Source organism: Cygnus olor, chromosome 1, assembly GCF_009769625.2.
Source record: "Cygnus olor isolate bCygOlo1 chromosome 1, bCygOlo1.pri.v2, whole genome shotgun sequence".
NCBI classification, from domain to species: Eukaryota; Metazoa; Chordata; class Aves; order Anseriformes; family Anatidae; genus Cygnus; species Cygnus olor.
This window is the reverse complement of record NC_049169.1, coordinates 47,543,904-47,564,007: the sequence shown is the minus strand read 5'-3', so window position 1 is coordinate 47,564,007 and position 20,104 is coordinate 47,543,904. Positions and strand designations below refer to the sequence as shown.

At 42.9% G+C, this 20,104-nt stretch overlaps 1 protein-coding gene across 3 annotated transcripts; it reads right to left on the bottom strand.

Annotated features, from left to right (window-relative positions):
- Positions 1-940: 940 nt before the first annotated feature.
- On the bottom strand, positions 941-19,414 carry USP44 (ubiquitin specific peptidase 44). 3 transcript variants are annotated; one of them, XM_040556933.1, is made up of 6 exons: positions 19,314-19,414; positions 13,120-14,634; positions 4,334-4,532; positions 3,733-3,841; positions 2,729-2,934; positions 941-2,333 (listed from the first exon to the last, which is right to left on the bottom strand). In XM_040556933.1, exons 2-6 carry the CDS (start codon positions 14,551-14,553, stop codon positions 2,137-2,139), a joined length of 2,145 nt encoding a protein of 714 aa, XP_040412867.1. In that variant the 5' UTR covers positions 14,554-14,634; positions 19,314-19,414; the 3' UTR covers positions 941-2,136. The 3 variants fall into 3 exon arrangements, with proteins under 3 accessions (XP_040412867.1, XP_040412859.1, XP_040412876.1); XM_040556925.1 differs by lacking the exon at positions 19,314-19,414 and adding an exon at positions 14,783-19,092; XM_040556942.1 differs by lacking the exon at positions 19,314-19,414 and adding an exon at positions 15,813-19,092.
- Between the last annotated feature and the right edge of the window lie 690 nt (positions 19,415-20,104).

The window sequence follows — 20,104 nt, the reverse complement described above, 5'->3', positions numbered from 1 at the left end:
TGGCTTCCTGAAGTATCCAGAAGATTGGCATCATCACAAAGCTTCTTGAGTCTGTGCAGCACCAGAAATGGTAATAGTTTGTGTGCAGAGCACATTTATTACAAGTGTCGAAGCAGCAGGTTCATTGCTTTTCATGCAGGTCTTGGGAGACAGATATGTCATTAGGGAATATAGTTTAACCTCATGTGGTCTGTTCTGTTTTGATGAAGGCATGGCCCAAGATTTTTCCAACCAGGAGATTAATTTTAGACTCAACACATATGCATCTCTTCTTGGAAGGGGTGGGGGGGTTGGCTGGTTGGCTTTTTCCTTCCTGCTTTTTGATAGTCTGTTTGAATACTTTCAGCCAAATAAGTCTCCTGCTACCTTTATGCAGTCTTGTGCTAGTTTTCTGACTGTACAATAACCAAGCTGCTTTGCCTTGCGTTCAACTGCCTTAACAGCACTCCAACGTACTCGCTGTGGGCAGCAGTTGCTGCCAGCCTGAGGCAGCCTTTACCAGTTTTTGACGTTGTTGAAGCCTGTCCTCTCTACCTGTGCAAAAGGAGCACGGTGAGGCAGAAGCTTTTGACTGCAGTTTGCAAAAGCAAAGTGAACTTGGCTTTGACTCATCAGAGCTCTCCATAAAATACTTGAATGAAGGAAGGCAGAACATAAGCAGGTAGATTTAGATCGTGCTCAAGCTTTACTCTAGGTAAAGGCTTAAAGAAAAGAACCAAGCTGCTGTTGCACACTTAATTAGGATAAGCAGAAGGCAAAGAAAGTTTGAGATCTAAGGTCATTATGTGCTCGCTAAAATATAGCGCCGTCCAGTAACATAAGTAACAATGGCACTAGCATTAAATCAGTGACAGATATCCAAAGCAGTCTTGTAGTTAATGCCTCAACCCCCATTAGACAAAATTTTTAAAAGAAATAACAATTTCAGTACACACCTGGCTTTCCATCCACATCAAGGCATTTTATTGAGGTATAAACTTTGCAGAAGATGAGGTAACAATTTGCATAGGACTTATGCAAAATAACTTCACAATTAAAATTTACTTGGCATTAACTACTGCATGTGGAGAAAGACTGATGATTCCTGCTTGTTAGATTCCCCTCGATGCACGTTTCTGTTAATGCTAGTGATAGGACCATGGAAAAGGTACAGCAGTTGCATGAAAGCATTTTGCACCTGGCTGGTTTCACCAGTTACAACTCCTACAGCTTCTTTTCAATGGCTTGTAAAACAGAAAATGCTACAATTTTAAATAAGCTTGTCCAATTTAAGAAAGGAGATACTGACATTCTTGTCGCAATGACTGGGCAGGGTGGAGTTGTCTTTCTTAATAAGCTTTCTTAAGTTACTGGAATAAAAAGGCCCTGGTTGTCAAAATCAGTACTTTGGATTTGGCACTTGAATTTTACATCATCAGACTCATTAAGGCTAAAACATGCAAGTCTTAGTAAACATGCATTCTTGTGCTATTGAACACTCCTCCTTAAATACTTATATGAAAATAAGTATGTGCTTATTTCCTTAATTTCAGATTTTAAGAAACTCTGTCAGTGTAGCTTTAGTGTAACTCCCTTGAAAGCCTGGGGAGAAGCCTGCAAATAAATTTCATTTTAGTCATGAAGAACATACAAAAAGTTTCTTACAAAAAGTTCAGTTTCTATTTGACATGTAGAACAGTCTTCGCAGGTGAATGTTAATATTCTAAGACCTAGTAACAATTCCTGCAGACAGTAAGAGTCTTGATACCATTAAAACTACACTATAAAATGTACACAAGCATATACAGAAAATTAACCAGAGAAACATCAGTTGTCCATTGAAAGTCATTTTCCTAAACCAATTCAAAAAGATTATCAAAATACAAAAACAGTTTAAAAAAACAGCCTGAGGTAAGAGTTAAATGCAAATGGCAATCTTTTTCTTAAAAAAATAGCTGTATTGAAATTCTAGTTACTTAGAAAGTTACTTACTGTCAATAAAAACTTTTACTAACAATTGTAAAGAGTATTTTGCCTAATACAAAAGTATATAAACATTGTACACAAAGTCAGAAAGTACAATACTGTACTTGCATTTAAAAATATATAGTTATGACAATTCAAACTTTACCGTGCACACAGTTAATTGACTTTGGATTAGCTGCTACTGTTGTCCACAGAGCAGTCAGCTAATTCTGTGTGCTGCTGACTTTCAGCTGTGCTAGGATATACTTTACCATGTCCGTTTGCCTGAGTAAGTCGTTGGCTGTAAAACAAAATGTAGGCTTGAGCCTTGCATACTTCTTCCATAGTGCACATGTTGAGTTTCGAATCATTGCAGTGTACCCAAAATCCTAGAATGAAGGAAAACACCACAGAAACAAGCAAATAAAAACACATCATGACACTGATTGGAGGCAACTGCATTATACTTATTAATTAGTGCTTAGTCCCTTTCAACACAAGTTGCTTTGAAACAGTATACAGTTTCTGTTGATCTAGTATATCTGTCTTTAAGTATTAAAAGCCCACCTTAACTTCCTCAGATTTACAAGAGGGTTTATAGCCAGAACAAGTTGAACTAGCCAATACAAAAATTGGACTGTGTTGGTCTACAAAACTGAAATTCTCACCCCAGGCAGTTCAGCTACAAGCAACTCCCCTTTTAGTTTTGAGAGACAGTAAACTTACCAGATTAGAATTACCAACACCCCTCTCCCACACTTCTTAATTCACAACTGGTTCCTACCTCCTTCTGAATTGTAGCAGTAGGCAGTGTAGTGCCCTGAGCCAAATCCTTTCCCGTGATGCATTACTACAGCAGATAAATCGTAGATAAAGCAGTCAGGTAGGAGAGACTTGAGGGATTCTCTGCAGCAGTAAGGCTCCATGTTCAGCATTTGATCAAAATTAACATGCACACCAATCTTTTCACGATGATTGCGTCCTGACCACCTGGAAAATTAAATCACATGAAAACTTATATTTTTTCAAAAAAAAAAAAAACAATTCATAATGCTGTGTTCTTAAAAAGTTATCTTTGCTATTGTCTTTGTGCGCAAAATAAATGTGAATTTGCATATTTTTTCCCCAGGCTTCCTTTTTCACTTCTCCTTTATTTCGAGACCTTTTGAACATGTCTGTGATGCCAACTATTCTCATCTTCTGAAAGATACATCTTAAAATCTGACTGTAATGGTAAGTGGGAAGTATTTCCCACACATTATCTCTCATTGGTGTTTCCCACATACTCCAGACCATTTTCAATTTTCTTCCTATTCAGGACAGATTCTGTGCCAATGCCTGGAATAAGAGTTCACAGAGATGCAATCTTTACTTCCTTACTCTCAGGCTAATGCATTAAATTAAATGTACTTGGTTATATGATGGCTACGTGAGACATCTGACTGAATACAATCTCATTTTGTACATTAGTGAATATGAGTGTTCACTCTTGTTGAAGATAACACTATTTTTACCAAGAGTCCACAGCAGGATTAATAAATTCTGATTGAAAAGAAGGATGAAATAATTTTACTATTAAAATAGTAAGTAGTTGGAATCCAAAAGGTCGATTCTCTACTTACACTGTATCTTATTGATATTTAAATTAAATAAGGAAAATAAGTTTCTATTTCTCATCATAGTAGTAAATGAAAATTAATCTGCTGTTGGAGAAGATTGATCCCAAACAACAGAAGAGCAGGACTAAATGGGTCAATTTGCAACACTGTTTGTTGTGGTAGTACTTACCTAAACCGTTTCAGGTGTAATCGGAGAACCTGAGGTAGTCGACACACCATAAGCTGCTTCTGAGCTTCTGTGAGTATAACTGGTTTAGAAGAAAACTTCCTGCGTTTTGCTGAGGCCAAACACACAGTTACATAATACAAATCTTGCTAATTAATAGCCTTGTATTTCATTCTAAGATTTAGCCACCGTATTTGTGTGAACCTAAATGGCTACTGAATGCATCTCCATAAAAAGAATACACTCAGAGATCCATTCTGCAAGGCTTCTTTTATGATTTTAGTGTGAAATACTTTGGGTCACTTAGGTTATTCTCCTAAATTAAAAAAATGGATGGGTTCTTCAGCTGGGAGTAGCAAGATCCCCATGAGCGTGTGATCAGACTTAAATTAAGAGAAGCATCACACGTTCAACCATTCTTTGAACAATTCCCCTTCTAGACAGTAATAGCTGCCAGTGACCACAGCAGGACATATGAAAGACTTTCCTTGTAATGCAACATACTTTTAAGACTCATAGTATTTTACTTCTATGCTTTTACTGTCAATTTACATCATATTTTACACAGAGAACATATGTATGAGTACATACTGCCTTTACTCACTGTTGCACTGATCACATGCATATATCTTCCCTTCCAAAGCTTCAGTTTCTGTAAACTTGGCCAGCATTTCTGTCAGCAGACAGGGGTACTGAGACGCCATCTCCTTGCCGTTGCAGTGATACCTCTCAGGAAACTCCAGTGACAGGTCCCAGAAAGGTTCTATGGTATTTGATTTATTGTCACAGGCAAGACACGTAACCTGTAAAACAATATTTCACAAATTGCTTACGCTCAGAAGCTTACTCTGCTAAAAAGGCACCATAACAATGAAACTCTAAGTGTGTGTGTGTGTATGTATATATATATACATATACACACACATGCACACACACATTCTTTTCCTAGAGATAACAGATGCAAACAAAGGACAGAGTCATCTAACAAAATAAACGATGCACCTAATTTCTTTTCTCTGAAGCAGCATGTCCAATAGTGTTACCACAAATGGCTAAGTGTTCCTATGTTTTACTGAGAAACAAAAGAAGTGTCGAAATGGTCTGTCTGGCACTGTCCAAGAAAAATCAGCTGGTAGACTCACACGAATCTTTTCTCTAAAAAGAAATACTCCAAAACAAAAATTTATACGAAAGAAAGAAACTATAACTTAGGTTAATTAAAAAAAAAAAAAACAGCTGGGGGTTTTAAAGTCATATCCTTCTTACTTTGTAAGTCTTCCAGGGAAGCCTGGATTAGGAAGCACACTTCTTCAAAGAAAAATTAACAGGTAAAAATAAGTTATTTCTTCTTTCAGTAAGTGGATCCATCGTCACACTAGGGAAAGGACAAGCAGTAAGACAACATAAATAAAATATCAAGAAGTGAAGTGAGTTAACCTCAAAAATGCAGATAATTCAGATGGGGAAAATTAATCTATGAAAACATTCAATATTTAGGAAAGTAAGTTAAAAGCAGCAGCTCTTCTAAGCTAGAACGGCAACATACTAGGATTTGATTTGCAATACAATCTTCTAAAAGCCAGCTTGAGCTGCTAATAGAAGAGCATCACATCATTTTATTCTTCCTCCAATGGACCTTCACCTTTCTATGATCCACGTGAATGAGTAATTTCTATGAGTAGTTGAAGCTACTACTACTGCGTGGTAGTGAAACTCCGTATAGACTATAACAAACATAGTTCATAAAGGTTATAAAGAAATATCAGTAAATCTTAAGTGTGAGAGACTAAAAAGATCCCCTTCATTTGTTCAATGCAATCATCAAAGTACAATACAATCCTTAAGGAGTAATTATAGAAGTTTTCTATTGTTAGGAATGCATTAATTGGCTTCAAAGCTGCTCTTGACCACCAGCTCAAGCAGCTCTAACCTCACTGCTATAGAAAACATGCCTTCTGAAAAACTCCGTGTCAAGCTGGATTTTCATTGAGCTCAGACAGATAGATAGCTTTGACAAAACTTCCATAAGCACCCAACACGCTCCCAACTCTTCCCAACAATTGAACTTTCCCACGGAGGACTACAGGAACTCAAAATTTTCGTATCAAGCCCGCTGTCAAGATAGCTGTTATTTATCAGCTCAGAATAACAGTTGGGTGCGATGAAACAACACCACTCCTGTTCTATAGTAAGTGGAATATCAATGGCATATGCAAGTTTGCAACCACAAGGGCAAACAATTGCCAAATACCATCACTATAAGCATGCTTCCTACTTCAGGAAACACCACAAGCTGCTTGGAACAACTAATGCAAAAACGTAGTAATAAAGGAATGGAGATCCACGAGGGATTCAAATACCATTGTTACGCAGGCATGTCTCAGTGCTGCTGCCTGACGTATATTCAGGGTAGGTCTCTTCAGTTAGGTTAGTAAGCTTACACGAATGTGAAGATGCACTGCTGGGGTTGAGAGCTCCTTTATTTCCCTGTGGAGATTTGCTGTTACATAATTATTCACCCTGCTTTGCTACTTCATGACCATTTACATCAAGGCAAATCTGTTACCTTATGGTACCCTCCTTCTAAGCTGTTCTTGTGAGCAATTCTTTATTTAATACATCTATTAGCTACAACAGCTATATAATGCATATATCCAATCTATGCATTAGTTTCCTAATGCACATGGACGTTTGTGTACGGGCACACGTGTTTAGCACCAGAGTTAGGAAAGCTGTTAGTTGCTTTAACTTCTAAGAAGAAAACCTCTCTGTCTTGTTCTTAGAAAACAAAACTTTGAACTTACATGGCAGAAAAGAGGAGAATCTTCCGTTTTAATTTACACTGACAGGAGCTTCTTTTGTAAGCGCTAACATCTGGCAACGTTTCAAAGCCACAAACTATTAGTAATTCAGAGCTGGAATCTAGACTTGGAGACAAAATGATATGTTTGGCCACAGTTCAAACTAACTCCAGCATAAACACAGAATGACTAATAGATTTCTGCTGTACAAATGGGTGATTTTGTTGAGCCAAAAGTTTGTTTGATTGACAAGTTACTCAAGCAAGATTTTGTTGAACTTGAATGCGCACTGAAGATTAATGGGCTTAGGATGAAGTACACACACGAACAAAGAATGGATCATTTTAACAAGCTCTGAGGTTTTAAATTTAGCATGCCACGTTAATAACCTAGGTTATTTTAAGATCCTCTTTCCCGACTAGTTAATAAATGCTATCCCAAAGTAAAAAAGACATGTAATTGGTTCAGCTTCCAAATTTTGCTCCTCAGAAAAGAGAAGCTGATGCAACAGTATTGCTTCTCATCCCCTTGTGCAACGGTGAGCAAAGCTGATTTGTGTTGGCTGACTTCTATACTGATGCAGAGCTGCACTTATTTCCTCAAATGCAAGACACTCCTCCCCGCCTCAGCCCTGCAGAGCTGAACTGTTAGGAGTTATCTGCGATTTGCAAATTCGCAAACAGCCAAGTACCCCAAAAGTATTCGAATAAACATACACCCAACCCTGCCAGCCATTGTGCAATAACTGCTCCTGTACACACACACACTCACTGGTAAATGAGATGTAAATAGAGGCTGGAACAAAGATCGGAACTATTTTTCTTAGCCAGGCCTGGTGCAACAAGGAGGAGGATCCTTCCCTCCTGTGGAAGCCACCTGCGCCAGTCCTCTGGCGATGCTCCATCACTTCTGCTCCTGTTCCGGCGGGACCCCTTTATCTCACGCTCCACCAGCATTCACGCAGCACAACCCACGTTTTCTTTTTTCATTAAAAGTGTTAAAACTGTATAAACTGCAGGAAAGTAGGTTGAACCAGAAGAGAGTTAAAAAAATAAAAAACAAAGAAAAATATGAACTCAAAGAGCTGGCAAAATCTTTTTGCATCTGTCCAACAACTTTTCTTGGTGTGAGCATTCGTGAGAGTAAAAGGGAAGTGAGTTTGCTTACTTTTCATTACTATATTTTACAAATTCAGAGTTTAATTCCACCTCTCTGCTACATTCAGTAATTGCTATTTTAGGAAGTCTTAATGTTGTCATTATAACAAACTCCAGGAGAAGCTTCCATTTAGAGCAAAGAAAGTGAACTACTGTTTTTAGCCAGCTGAAATCCCTACTTTATGCTCTGCCCCAACCGTCCTCTCCCGCCTCGTAATGCGGGCACTATATACAATTGTTTGGTTAAAGCTCAGCATTCAATCATGGGCCAAAGGCCAGACTGAAAAGAGCTGGATCAGATTGCTTGATTCAAGCTAAGCACGGAGGCCACTCAGACAAGCATCACTGAGCCCGCAATAATTTGATGGACAGCCACTGCCCCGGATGGCATTCGGCCTAAATGGAACCAAAGGAAATAGTTAACAGATTGCTGCAGCAGGAGCCAACTCTGCTTTGCTTATGGTCCCTACAACACTTGCATGGAAGAAAGGCAACTGTTACCATCCCTGCTCTACGCGCAGAAAGATGGACAGCCCCATTTCCGGGCTTTCACCCCTATTGAAGTTTTCACTATAGAGGAAACATCCAGACGAAAAGCAACGCAATGTTTCCGCAGCAAAGTAATCGAAGGGGGGTTGATTTCTAGCAGGCTGCTGTAATGCGACCTCCACCACCACAGCCACTCGGTATTTCCTCGGTTACAGAGAAAACCCAACCTTGTAGTGCTGACTACACCGTCATCAAAACAATCTGTATTTAACAGAATAACACAAGCCAAGCTACAGCAAACCACGGTCTGTGATTCAATGGCTCCTTAGAGATTAACTTAAAAAGTCACCTTCGTCTAGCTGGAAAGCAACTGACAATCCCCTTCTGATTCAGGCAGCAGAGAGAAGCAGACTACGTATAAGGAAATACAGAAGTCAGCGTGTTCGAGAGATCAGAATACAAAAACCAGCCCACAGGTCGTGGATTGGTTTAAGTGTAAACGCTCCTATTATCGACCTGAAGTTCTCAGAGCCTTTAACAGATTATTCAGCGTGAGACTTCATACCCAGCACTGCGTGACAGGCACCCTCGGGCTCTCCCCCAGACCTTAATTCCCAGCACAGCCCCCAGAACCCCAGGGCTTCAAACAGCCCGAAGACTGCTCATTTCCCCTTTTCTCAGCCAATTCGTCCTGAAGTACACCAGTTGAGCAAGTAAGTGGAGCAAGACTTGCACAGAGAGGCTGTGCCTTTTGAAACTTCAAACGTAATTTACATTTGTTAGAACCGACCTCACTCTCTGGGCCCCTGCGCATTCATTTCCCTGAGCACTGCAAACTGCTCTTCCCCAGCGCTTAGCAGGGGAGTTTTGCTCCCATTCCCTCTTAAACATAGTCAGCCGGTTATCGAACGGTACCTGTTTGGTTTTAAGGGTGTCTGGAGATAGCGAAAGCCAGTTCCAACGAGGTGTTGCGATATTTAAAGGGTAATTACTGGGGAAAGAGACTCGTTATCAAAGACAGGTTTGTCCTAAAAAGCCTCCTAAGAAGACACGGTAACTGCTCACAGCTTTATTGTAAAGGAAACTCATAGCTACAGGAGCAAAGCCAACGCTCTTCACTTTCACTGCTGCGTTTGCTGCTGCTGCAACAGAAATCCAGGCCAAGAGCTTTTTTTTTGAGGCACCAAACTCAAAGGCAATGGAATCCTCACAGCAGACTTTCAAAACCCATACCCAAACAACATGGTTTCAAAAGAGCTCCTCATCCCTCAAAAAAAAGATCTTAAAATTACAGTGGCTAGCTATTTTTCATCATTTACTTTAAATTTGGGGTTATTCAACAGCATAACGTAGGGAAATCAACAACTGTTGGCTGCTTTGCAACGCGTGCCAGTTCAGTGAAACACTGCAACCACAATTCAACATCAATTTTCTTCATTGAATTGGGTACCCAAGCAGCTCTCACACAAATCCTATTTTCCTCCCTCCCTTACTGGGTCTTTCTGAGCCACAGGGAATATCGGTTGCTATTCTACTCCTGCTCGTCTCGGAGTTATCCCCGCCGACACTGAAAGAACAGAGGGAGCTGGCTGATGGCACTGCGAGGCTGCTCCCCACCTTGGGAAGGTCCTGGCAAGGTCCTGGCAACTGGGGGAGGTCCCCGAGGATGGGAAGAAAGCAAGCGTCACTCCTGTCTTCAGGGAGGAGGGCCTGGGGAACCGCAGGCCACTCACTGTCACCTTCATCTGCGGGAAGGCCGAGAGAACAAGTATTCCTGGAAAACGTTTCCCAGTGTACTAAGGGATAAGATGATTAGGAACTGCCAGCGTGGATTTGTGATGGGAAAATCACGCCTGACCAACCTGACAGCTTTCTGCAGTCAGACGGCTAGTCCAAGACAGTGGAGAAGAGGTGATGTTGTCTATTTTGACTACAGCAAAGCTTTCACCCTGTAGTGTGAAAACCATTCCTTGCTTAACGTTGGGGAAAAAAATGAAATAAGCATACTTTAAAAACTGTTGCATACTATGCTAATTAGCTGGGACCATTACAAAAAAACTCAGAGAGATGGTGGCTGACCTACTTCAGTTCCTGAAGCGTACATCAAAGAGCTGCGGATCAGTTCATGAGGTCAGTTTACCCCTGGCACATAACTTCACAGTGGGCTCTTCTCCTCATTTTCCACCCAAGGACAGGAGAGAATGGGTATCCTTTCTTCCACAAGAGTACAAGCATGGAGGGATGGAAAATAACTGGTATTTTAATAGACATACTGGCATCTCCTCGCAGTCCTAGCGGGGCTGAGGAACGGGCCACTGCTTCAGCAGATCTGCATCTGAAAGCATGGGTTTACAAGATGAAGGCTCCTTTGCCCAAGAAGTACCACAGTACGATTTTCTCCAGGCAACCACTGGAGGAAGACTAGCATGTAAAAAAAGGAAAGAAGAGAGGGGAAAGGTTTTGTAGCTGTATCTTAAGTAGCCACAGTATCTAGGGGAAGTGAAGTTTCACAATCAATAACGCAAAGCAAAAATCTCTAATCCTACAAAGGATATTGGAGTCAATAAAGTCGATAAACAAGCCAAGAGGCAATCCGATTGTCTACACACATCCTATTCTGGGAGTTACTCATTACCTAGTTTTGTATTCCATAAAGAAGTAAAAGAAGTCATAGGTGGGGAAGACTTATTTTGGATCAGCTCAGAACTTTAAAAAAGAAACAAACAGAAACTCATCTAAAAGGTGTAATTTCGACATCACCTAAAGCTTTCTCTGGTTATCAGAAAGAAACCTGAGCAAGATTCTCACACATCCCATTTCCTCCTTTCTTCACCCTGCATTCTGCACGGAGTTACAGCGCTGAAGCAGGCAGCCGTTCCTGTGGCAACAGGCTGATGGCAAACTCCGGATCATGGCTTCCCTTCAGGCTAAGGCAGAGCACCCACGAGAAGGACCGTGTTTTATCGCACACGTGAAAGTAACGCAAAACCTAAGTAAACAGACAGCTTATCTGCATTGTAAGCGATCCTCTGTGTACTGTATCAAGAGCAGTTCCCGAGGTTTAAAGGTCAAGTAGACTGACTTCAGTGCACATGAGTATCTCACAGAATCAAATATCTTTAACTAATACTTGCGGTACTAATGGGCAGTAAGTATAACAACTTCTCTGTGATCCTAAAATGGAAGGCAACCGCCGCACAGAAACGAGCTTCTCAACTCCCCTTATTCACTGACTGAAGATGTAATTTCAAAATATTCTAAAGTCCCACCCTATTTCTTGAATAAAGGCAGCGGGCTACAGTTCCAGCTATCTTCTACAGAGAAATTGTAATACTGTTGCAGCTTGTAGGTAGGTTGGGTTAAGCACTTAGGGACAAAGAGTACATCCCTTAAAGCGTTAGCATTGTCAAAGACGGGGCGATAGAACCACTTCTGTTCAAAAATCCCTTCTGTTCAAACGTTAGTGAGACTGGACTGGAACAGAGGAGCAGGAGAGATCACAAAGGGAACCTTAGGAGGTGAAGTACTGGACACCACCCGTGGAAACTGCCTCAGGAGCCGGGGAGACATCACAGCAGGTAACAGCCTCGTGCACTTCCTCCTGTTCTGCTCGCACTAGGCGTTGTGAAGTTCACCGGGGCTGTATTTTGCATACAGATACTGACCAGCTGGGGTAAAAGCACTGAGCTGTAGTCACAGCATAGCCTGAATGCGTTCAGTTCTTTTTCAGGCTCACTTGATGACACTTGAGTGAATTCTCACTGTTCCCCTCCCTAGTTTCAGGAAGGTGGGAGGGTTTCTAGCCACAAGCCTCTTCACATAAAGCTAAAAACAAGTGAAAGGAGTGGTGCTAGCGAAGTAACGTGCCTTCCGAGCCTTCAAAATTCTTGCAGAAAATCACTCCTATACGAAGGCTTGGAATGCAAAGCAAACCGTGACAGTATACTTAGGCAATTACTTTCTTTTCCTATCGAAGTTACTATTTTGGAGAGGATTGTGATTTTCAAACAAAAAAACCTGTAGTGATAGGATATTAAAGACTCTTCTACCAGCACAACCCTTAGCCCAGAGATGTTAACTGCCCTGAGAAAACTAAATATGCCAACAGAAGTGCTCTTACGCTGGGCCAAACACACGGTAGAGGACGATCTACCCATTCTACCCTCTGCTCCTCTTGTAATGTGGTTAGGTTTTTTGATGCATTCAACAGAAATCAGCATTTGTTGGTTCAGACAGTTCTCGGACGTTTGTACACACACGCACACACAGTTGGGATGTGCCTAAGAGTATGTGGACACACTGAAGTACTTAGCGGGAAGCCATGAAGAAGAAAACAAAAATAATAATAAAAAAAAGAGCAGCCGTAAAAAGAGGAAAACAACCATTGCCTCCACCCTATAAATTTGATTCCTGTGTTGACAGAGCCTTCTATATCTTTGTGTTGTAACGGAAACGATTAGTATCATTGTACATATCACCACAGCAGACAATTATTCTGTAGTAATGAATCTCAAATTCAACCTATTTACTGAAATAATACAAATGATTCCTTGCTCGGCATCCATTGCAAAAAACAGTTGCCATTTATACAAGATTAACACCTTTTCTCTAGTACCACCATAACCAACTAGATACTTGAAATCGTAAATTCTTTATTACTGCTTATCAGTTGATGCTTAATGGCAGTCAGATGTTTATCAGTAGCTTCAGGAATGTGCTTTATAATACCAAATTTATAACTTTTATGTTAATCAGGTGACTCTTCTACTGAAATTTTTAGGAGTACTCAAATGACCTTTCTTCTAAAATTGTATATACTACACCCTTCCCATCCTTCCTTGGTAATTACAAATTTATTAACCTTTGAAGCGTGCTGATCATCGACCGGTATAAATTCATAACTACAAATTATTACACATCTTAAAATCATCATAAAAACATACCTGACTTAATAGCTGTCCATGAAAAATGTTGTTAACCACATTCAAAACCTGTTTTATAAGTTTTCTTTGAGAAGCAGGGATGAGAGCTGGGTATCTGGTCCCCGTAGTCTCCAGTTCCTGCTGCACTTTATCCAACAGTTCACATAGGAATTCCTGAGCATCTTGTTGGGCATATCCTCTGAAGGCTGGAATTAGTCTCCACACAGAATGAAGCATAGCAAACGGAGACACGAGCGCCCATTTGCCAGACCACATCACTTGAAACAGAGTATGCAGCTCGTGACAAAGAGAAATATGCTTTGAACTGGGCTCCCTGGGCTGAATAAGTTCCATATTTCTACTTTTTGATGCTCCTCCACTTAATCCAGAGGATAAACTAGACCGCCTTGCAGAAGATGATCCCTTTCCTTTCTCTTGGTTCTCATTCACTTGTAACGTTGAGGCAGTTATTGAAGGGTGTTTAGATGAAGATCTGGTTTTACCACTGGCTGCTGTTGCCAGCAGTTCCTGAGTTTGGTTGAGATCAAGCTTTAAAAAGCACTCTCGAAAAATAAGTAAGTGACTTAATACCTGCAGGATAGAGTTCATATAGCACGTATTTCCCAGGTTTCTCAGTCCTGTTACTCCTGGAGTCACCGTGGGCCTTCGTTTAATTGGGGAGTCACTTATTTTTTTCAATCTTACTTCATCTGAGGTATACGTTTCTTTCAACTCTGCCACAGATTCCACGTTCTGTGATGCTTTTTGCATGCAGGGTGCTGTTTCTGAGGACATTCTAATCTGGTTTTGTAAACGAGAACTCTTTCTTGGGGGCATCTTTTCCATCTCTTCTTTCAACTGGCGCTTTCGTTCTTGTCTTCTCCTTCTAGCTTTGTCCCTTCTTTCCTCCTCCTCTTCCCAACGCTTTTCTTCCTCCAAAATCTTTTTTCCACTAGGCGTCAACTGAAACCAGGATCTGAATACCTTGCCCATGAACGCGCGCCTCCTGTGCCACAGCGCTGTGAACATGCGATCCTGATTCCGAAGCAAGGCTTGGGCACCGTCATGAGCAAGGTAGGAGTCATCACTTGCCGCCATCGAACGCAAAGTCCTCCCGCTACGAGTAGTGCACTCATAGTTCTGACTCTTGATTGCACTTAATGTACTTCGCAACAGCTTTAAATCTCCCGTTGCGTTATCATTAAGAACATAATCGTCACAGAGATAACAGAAAACATACAGCTCATTTACTTCCAATGCCACTGGGTGACCGTTCTCCTGAAAGTGCTTTAGTGCATGTTCTTCGATGTATCTTCCGCAGGCCACGTGCGAGCAGCTGAGGCATGCCCACACGGATTCGGTGGTATTGCAGTCCACGCAGTGCCATTTCTGAGGATTCAGAATGGAGTGATCCTGGGCCAGTCGCAGACGTCCTATGTGCTTACACTTATCCATCGTTAAAACTGAAATTGCAGAGAGACGCTAGCACAACACATCGTCCAAGCTATCTTCTGTCCATGATACTTCAATCTGCAACTAAAAAAAAAAATGTTTTAAGTTGCAGTGCACAAATACCCAGCTGTATCACTTTGATGGCTGTCAATATTCCAAACTACTACTTGAGGTCAGGACCACGATCTCCATCCAACCAAGTCCCACCAAACGCATAATGGCAGGCAGTTACCTGGACTCACAATCAGCGTTACCATCGGCAGTCTGAACACCACTGTCCGTATTTCCAGTACTTTCTGGCCCAGGACTGAAGCATGCTGGCCTCTTTTAGTTTTTGTTTGATTTTTCCCCTCAAAGAAGCACTGATCAAGTTAAAATACACCGTTCTAGAATTTGGATAGAAACACAATTTAAAATGTTTCTATTAATTATATCCCTAAGCACACAGGTGCAGGAGTGCAAGGTTCACTTAAATTTATGATGTTTACACAGTATGACCAGTTTAGACAAATGAGACTTTGTATAACTCAAGCCCTTAATTAAGCCACACCCTTAATTAAATCACTGCACCTTTGTGCTCAGACAAGCCCATTGTACCAGTGCTTTCTACAACAACATACTTTCAGATATGTATATTTTAACATGTTATCCTAGCACCACTGGGGAAAAAAAAAAAGAAACGAAAAAAAAAGGGTGACTGGGAAAAGCAGCCTTTGATTTCTTCATAAGAGAGAAATACTATTAGGTATCTAGCTCAATTTGCTGAAAACCTTATTTAAAAAATTGCAGTTTCAACACTTTTCTAATCCATATCTTCAAAAAAATCACTTCCAAAATTTGGCTAACACCAGCTTACATCCTTTTATAAGTTTACGTGGCAGCATTTATTTGTTCAAAGCTGCTGTATTAGCTCTCTCCTGTAAGGTGCATTTACCTAAACCAAATAGGCAGGCTCTGACTAACAGACTTAAAGAGACGGTGATTCAGTCTTTGTTTTTGCCATCTTTCTTTAGACCTTACAATCTGGTTTGAGAGATACCATCTGGAGACGGATGATGTGTCAGGAAGCGATTATGTTTGATCTGGAGCGTTTGTGCCCACCATGTCACTGACTAGGAAGGCTAAATAGCACACAGCACCAACCACATCATGCGCGGTACTTGCCAGATGAAACAGTTGCTTCACCTGAGGAGGACCAAGCGCTTGTGAAACACGCAGGTTACACCAAGCAAGACCTACGTTTTGCCATTACAAATACATACTGTGGACCTTGCCTAGGCTGTACAATGTCCAGGACTCGAGGCTTCACAGACAAGTAAGCCAAGCTACAAAAAAATTAAGTGATTTAGCCAGCTCTGGATAGAATCCAAAGGTCTCTTATTTCCAGCTATCATCCTTCAGTACGCTAGTATTTCTCCACTGTTATAGTCCTGAAATGCACAAGAATAGGTTAACTGAGTTAGGAAAATGTCCATGATAGAACAGGCACTATACTGGGGGAATCCTAGCATCTGACGACATGACTACTAAGGAAGGCAAGCAGGTGAAGAAGCAGCAGCTGGATAGGAAAGTACCTTCATTTTTCATCGGGTAACTGGATGAAATCTGTAGTTAAAAGATTTAACAAAAAATGACTTTGATTGGTTAATTGTCCTGTGGCCAATGCCTTTTAAGATGTTCTGATACAGTTACCGAAGAGCTGTAACAACTCTGAGCACAAAACCAGCACCCAGGGCTGCATGCCTTGTCTCATCACTCATCATACAGAAAAGGCTGAGCTACCTCTAGTGAAACTAGTGAAGCGTACACAGCTTTACACGTTCGTCATTCCCATTCAATTTATTTGAGAGCTGTTGCCAGTCCGTACTAACTGCAGGGAAGAATTTCAGGCGCTGTGGCCTCTGGGTACCCACCCAGTACTTCCCAGACTAAGCACCAACCCTGGCGTAGTATGGGAGGTCAAGATCTCTTGAGTGCCACGGTCAACAGATCACAAAAATAATAGCTGCTGAAGGTTTTCAGCTTGCTAGCGTCCACAACATTCATTCCTTCTAAAAGGCAGTCTATTCACAGGCTGCTAATGAGATTCTTTTACAAATGTCCATACTACGTTTCTATTTAATTCTGTTATAAATAAGACCACTAATTTTACCCCATGTCTTCTCCCACAACTTTCCCCCAACAAAGCTGAGCTTCTCTAACACTGATATCTGTAATATGAGGAACTTACATAAATCTCAGAGTTGTCATGTATGTTAAATCCTCCTGGAATACTAGAGAAATTCTTACATAAAGTCTGCTGCGATGATTAAAAATGGTTGACAGAACTCGAAGAGAAAAGATTCATCCATATGTTTTCAGGCTAACCAAGACAGACCCTCCTGCAAAATATATTAGTAGCAGTCCTTCCCAGAAGGCAACCGAACTAAATTCCCCCAGGGCTGTCGGATACAGCAATACCGTCAGTCAGCGAGTCTGACAGATCAACCCTTTCTGATTTTCTTACTTTTAAAGACACTCCGTACCTTATTTTCCTTTTTTTTTTTTTCATAGTATTATATTGTATTTTTTTTCTGTTTGAAAAAAAAAAAAAAAAAAAGCATCGAGAGCGATACTACTTATATGGCTGAATTTCAGCATATATTGGACAGAGGACAGAAGCAGCCTGCCGATTTCAGGATGAGCGCTGCGTAAACCAGGGTTGTGCAACCAAGCTCTTAATGCGAAAGCAACGGGATTCTACGAAAGCGCAAGACCGACGCCTTGAAGAGAAAAGCCTAAAAGCCCTTGCGCCCCGCCAGCAGCCAAGCCAGCACAACATCTTCCCACCTCCGCCGATGCACGGAGAAAGGAGCCGGGCTGGGAGGGGGAGGAACCAGCCTGGCATGGGAGAAGACAGTTTCTTTGAAGAACATGTAAAGAAAGCAAAATGCACAGTTTGGTCAGAGACACAAATATCTGAAAAGACCGCAAAAAAACTAATAGTGCCAAATCAAGACCAGGAAAACTTCAGCTCAACGTCGGGCAGCACACTGACGGCATGAATGTTTTAAGACGTGGAACACTAAAACACTAAATCAAGCAGGAAAATTTATTAACTTAGAACAAATAATTTACACAATAGACTAGGTCGGGGAAAAAACAGGATCAAAGTAACAGATAATGGTGGAAATATCATAAAAAATACTGGATCTTGATTGCCACACCTAGTAGAAAACTGCAGCTGGGGTAAAACAGTAAATGCTACACTATTAAAATTCTCTAAAGAAAGTTATTCAGCACCAGCTTGTGCATTCTTCTCTCCCAAGGCTCAGTTCTCTGCACACACACAAAGAAATTGTGAATTAATTGACCAGCACTCCAGAGATCAAGCCCCCCTGTGCTCTTAGCACAGACCCGAGAAGAAGCAGTAAGCAAGATAACAAGCACCAACACACAGAATAGCGCGGCTGAAAGGAGCAAGCTGCCTGGGAAAATACGGACATACAAAAGTCTCCTTGCGCCAAAATTTCACTAGCGCAGAATATACACAGAATATGGTATTTATTTTCACTGAAGCACGCCGATAAGGCTGAGACACGGTTATTTCTTTAGCTAGTTTTACTGAATGATGGCTGACAAACTAAACTTCGGGGTAACTTATTAGCTGAAAAAGTACTCGATGCTAAAAAAAAAAAAAAAAAAAGAAATCAAAAGTCAACAACACAGATGTTTTTTCTTCCATCTGGGTTACTTGTAAACAAGAGATTCATTTTCACAGCTGTTAAATTGAAAATTATAACTCAGATAGAAACAAAAGGATATCTTTTTAGTCACTACTTTTGTAATTAGTCGCTCGGCTCATAGGGAAAAAATCAAACAGTATCTCACGCGTTAGACTCCAGTACGTAGCTTTACTAATGTATTCACATGCATGGGTGGATGCTCGTGCGTATGTATGTATATGTGCGTGTGCGATTAATGTTCCGGCTCTTCAATCAGGTGGCAGTTTACCAACCGATTTTCACCGGGCTCAGTACCTGTTTAACACCTGCACCAAGAGCAAACACGGGTACCTCAAGAACTGAAAGTTTTAGATAACGAGCACGTTATTAACTCGAAGCCAGCCGTCCTGCTTCCTTAGGACAGACCTTTTTTCCAGTCAACCCAACAAAACACCGCTGGGCATAACTTCACGCTGCAATGCGGTCCTGTAGGAGCGAGACCCAAAGCTCTCACAGCACTTCGAAAAGAAGCTTTGTGGATGATTTCCCATTTTAGTAGCGTAGCCTTCGCCCAGCAGCGCGCAGCCTCCTTTCTCTGAAGCCATACGGGTCTTCGCTTAACGCTTAGAATAAACTTTTTGTTCCCTTTCGGCCACCCTGTGCGTACCACCGCCCAGACGCGGACCCCCACCGGCACGGCGCCCCGTTGAAGCCCGGCGAACAACACCAGGCTTCCTGCAGCCGAGCCGCGGGGGCACCGGGCACCGGGGCACGGGCGGCAGCCGGAGCAGCCCCGCGTCCCTCGGCGCTGCCTTCGCCGCTCCCCGCTGACAGCTCCGCCGACCCAGCCGCTCCGCCTGCCCGCGCCCCTCGGCCCCCCGCGACCACCGGCGGGCAGCTCCCCCTAAACCGGGACACGGCCCCGCGCCGCGCCCGCCTCGCCCCACCGCCTGCCCCGCTCGGCACCGAGCCGCCGGCGCCCGCCCGTGCCCGGGGAAGGGCTGCTGCCGCCCCCGGCTCCTCGCCCCCCGCCGGCCGCCCCGAGGCACCCGCACGCACCCGTCACCCGCCGCTGCCGCCATCTTGCACGCCCCGAGCCGCGGCCGCCTCGCCCCGGCCCCTCGGCGACGTCAGCGCCGAGCCGAGGCCGCCCCCCGCTTCCCTCCCTCCCTCCCCGCGGGGATCCCCGCTCCGCCCCGGGCCGGGCCCCACCGCCCCCACACGCCCCCCGCCGTGGAGTTTCCGAGCCGCCGCCGGCTCGCTGGGGCGGGTGTCAGCCCTGCGCCGAAGAGCAGAGCGAGCCTTGTGTTGTGGGGAGAGCTGCGTGGGGGAATAAACTCTCGGCGAAAGCTCACTGGGCTGGTCTATACACATACACACTTTGCATGCGTGCTCAAGCGGGTTTGCTCGTGCTTTGTGTGAATGTGCCCCAAAAGATGGTGCAGTGGGCTTCGGAGCAGGCTCGGGGCGAGCGTGGTGTCCCACAAGCCCCCAGGACAAACGGGGCAGGGCCACGAGCACCGAAGGCCCTCTCCTCAGCCCCCCGTGTCCACCAGGATCTTTCCCTACAGCAGCAAGATTTTGCGCATCTGCCTCTGCGCTTCTGCTCGTGTCATCATGGAAAATGCGCTTTGGTGTAAAATGTGTGGTGAAATATCTCGGCCCTGGCTGTCTCCGCTCCCCTCCAGTTGTGGGGCTCAGCCCTCGCTGCTTGCAGGGCGGCTGCCGGGGTACAGGCAGCAGGATGCAGCTGAGCGATGCAGCTCGGTTTTCCTTCAGGGTCACTTTGTTGTGGTGCTCTCAGAAGCCCTCAGGGTATGAAAAAGTAAACTCACCAAGCTTCTCGCTCA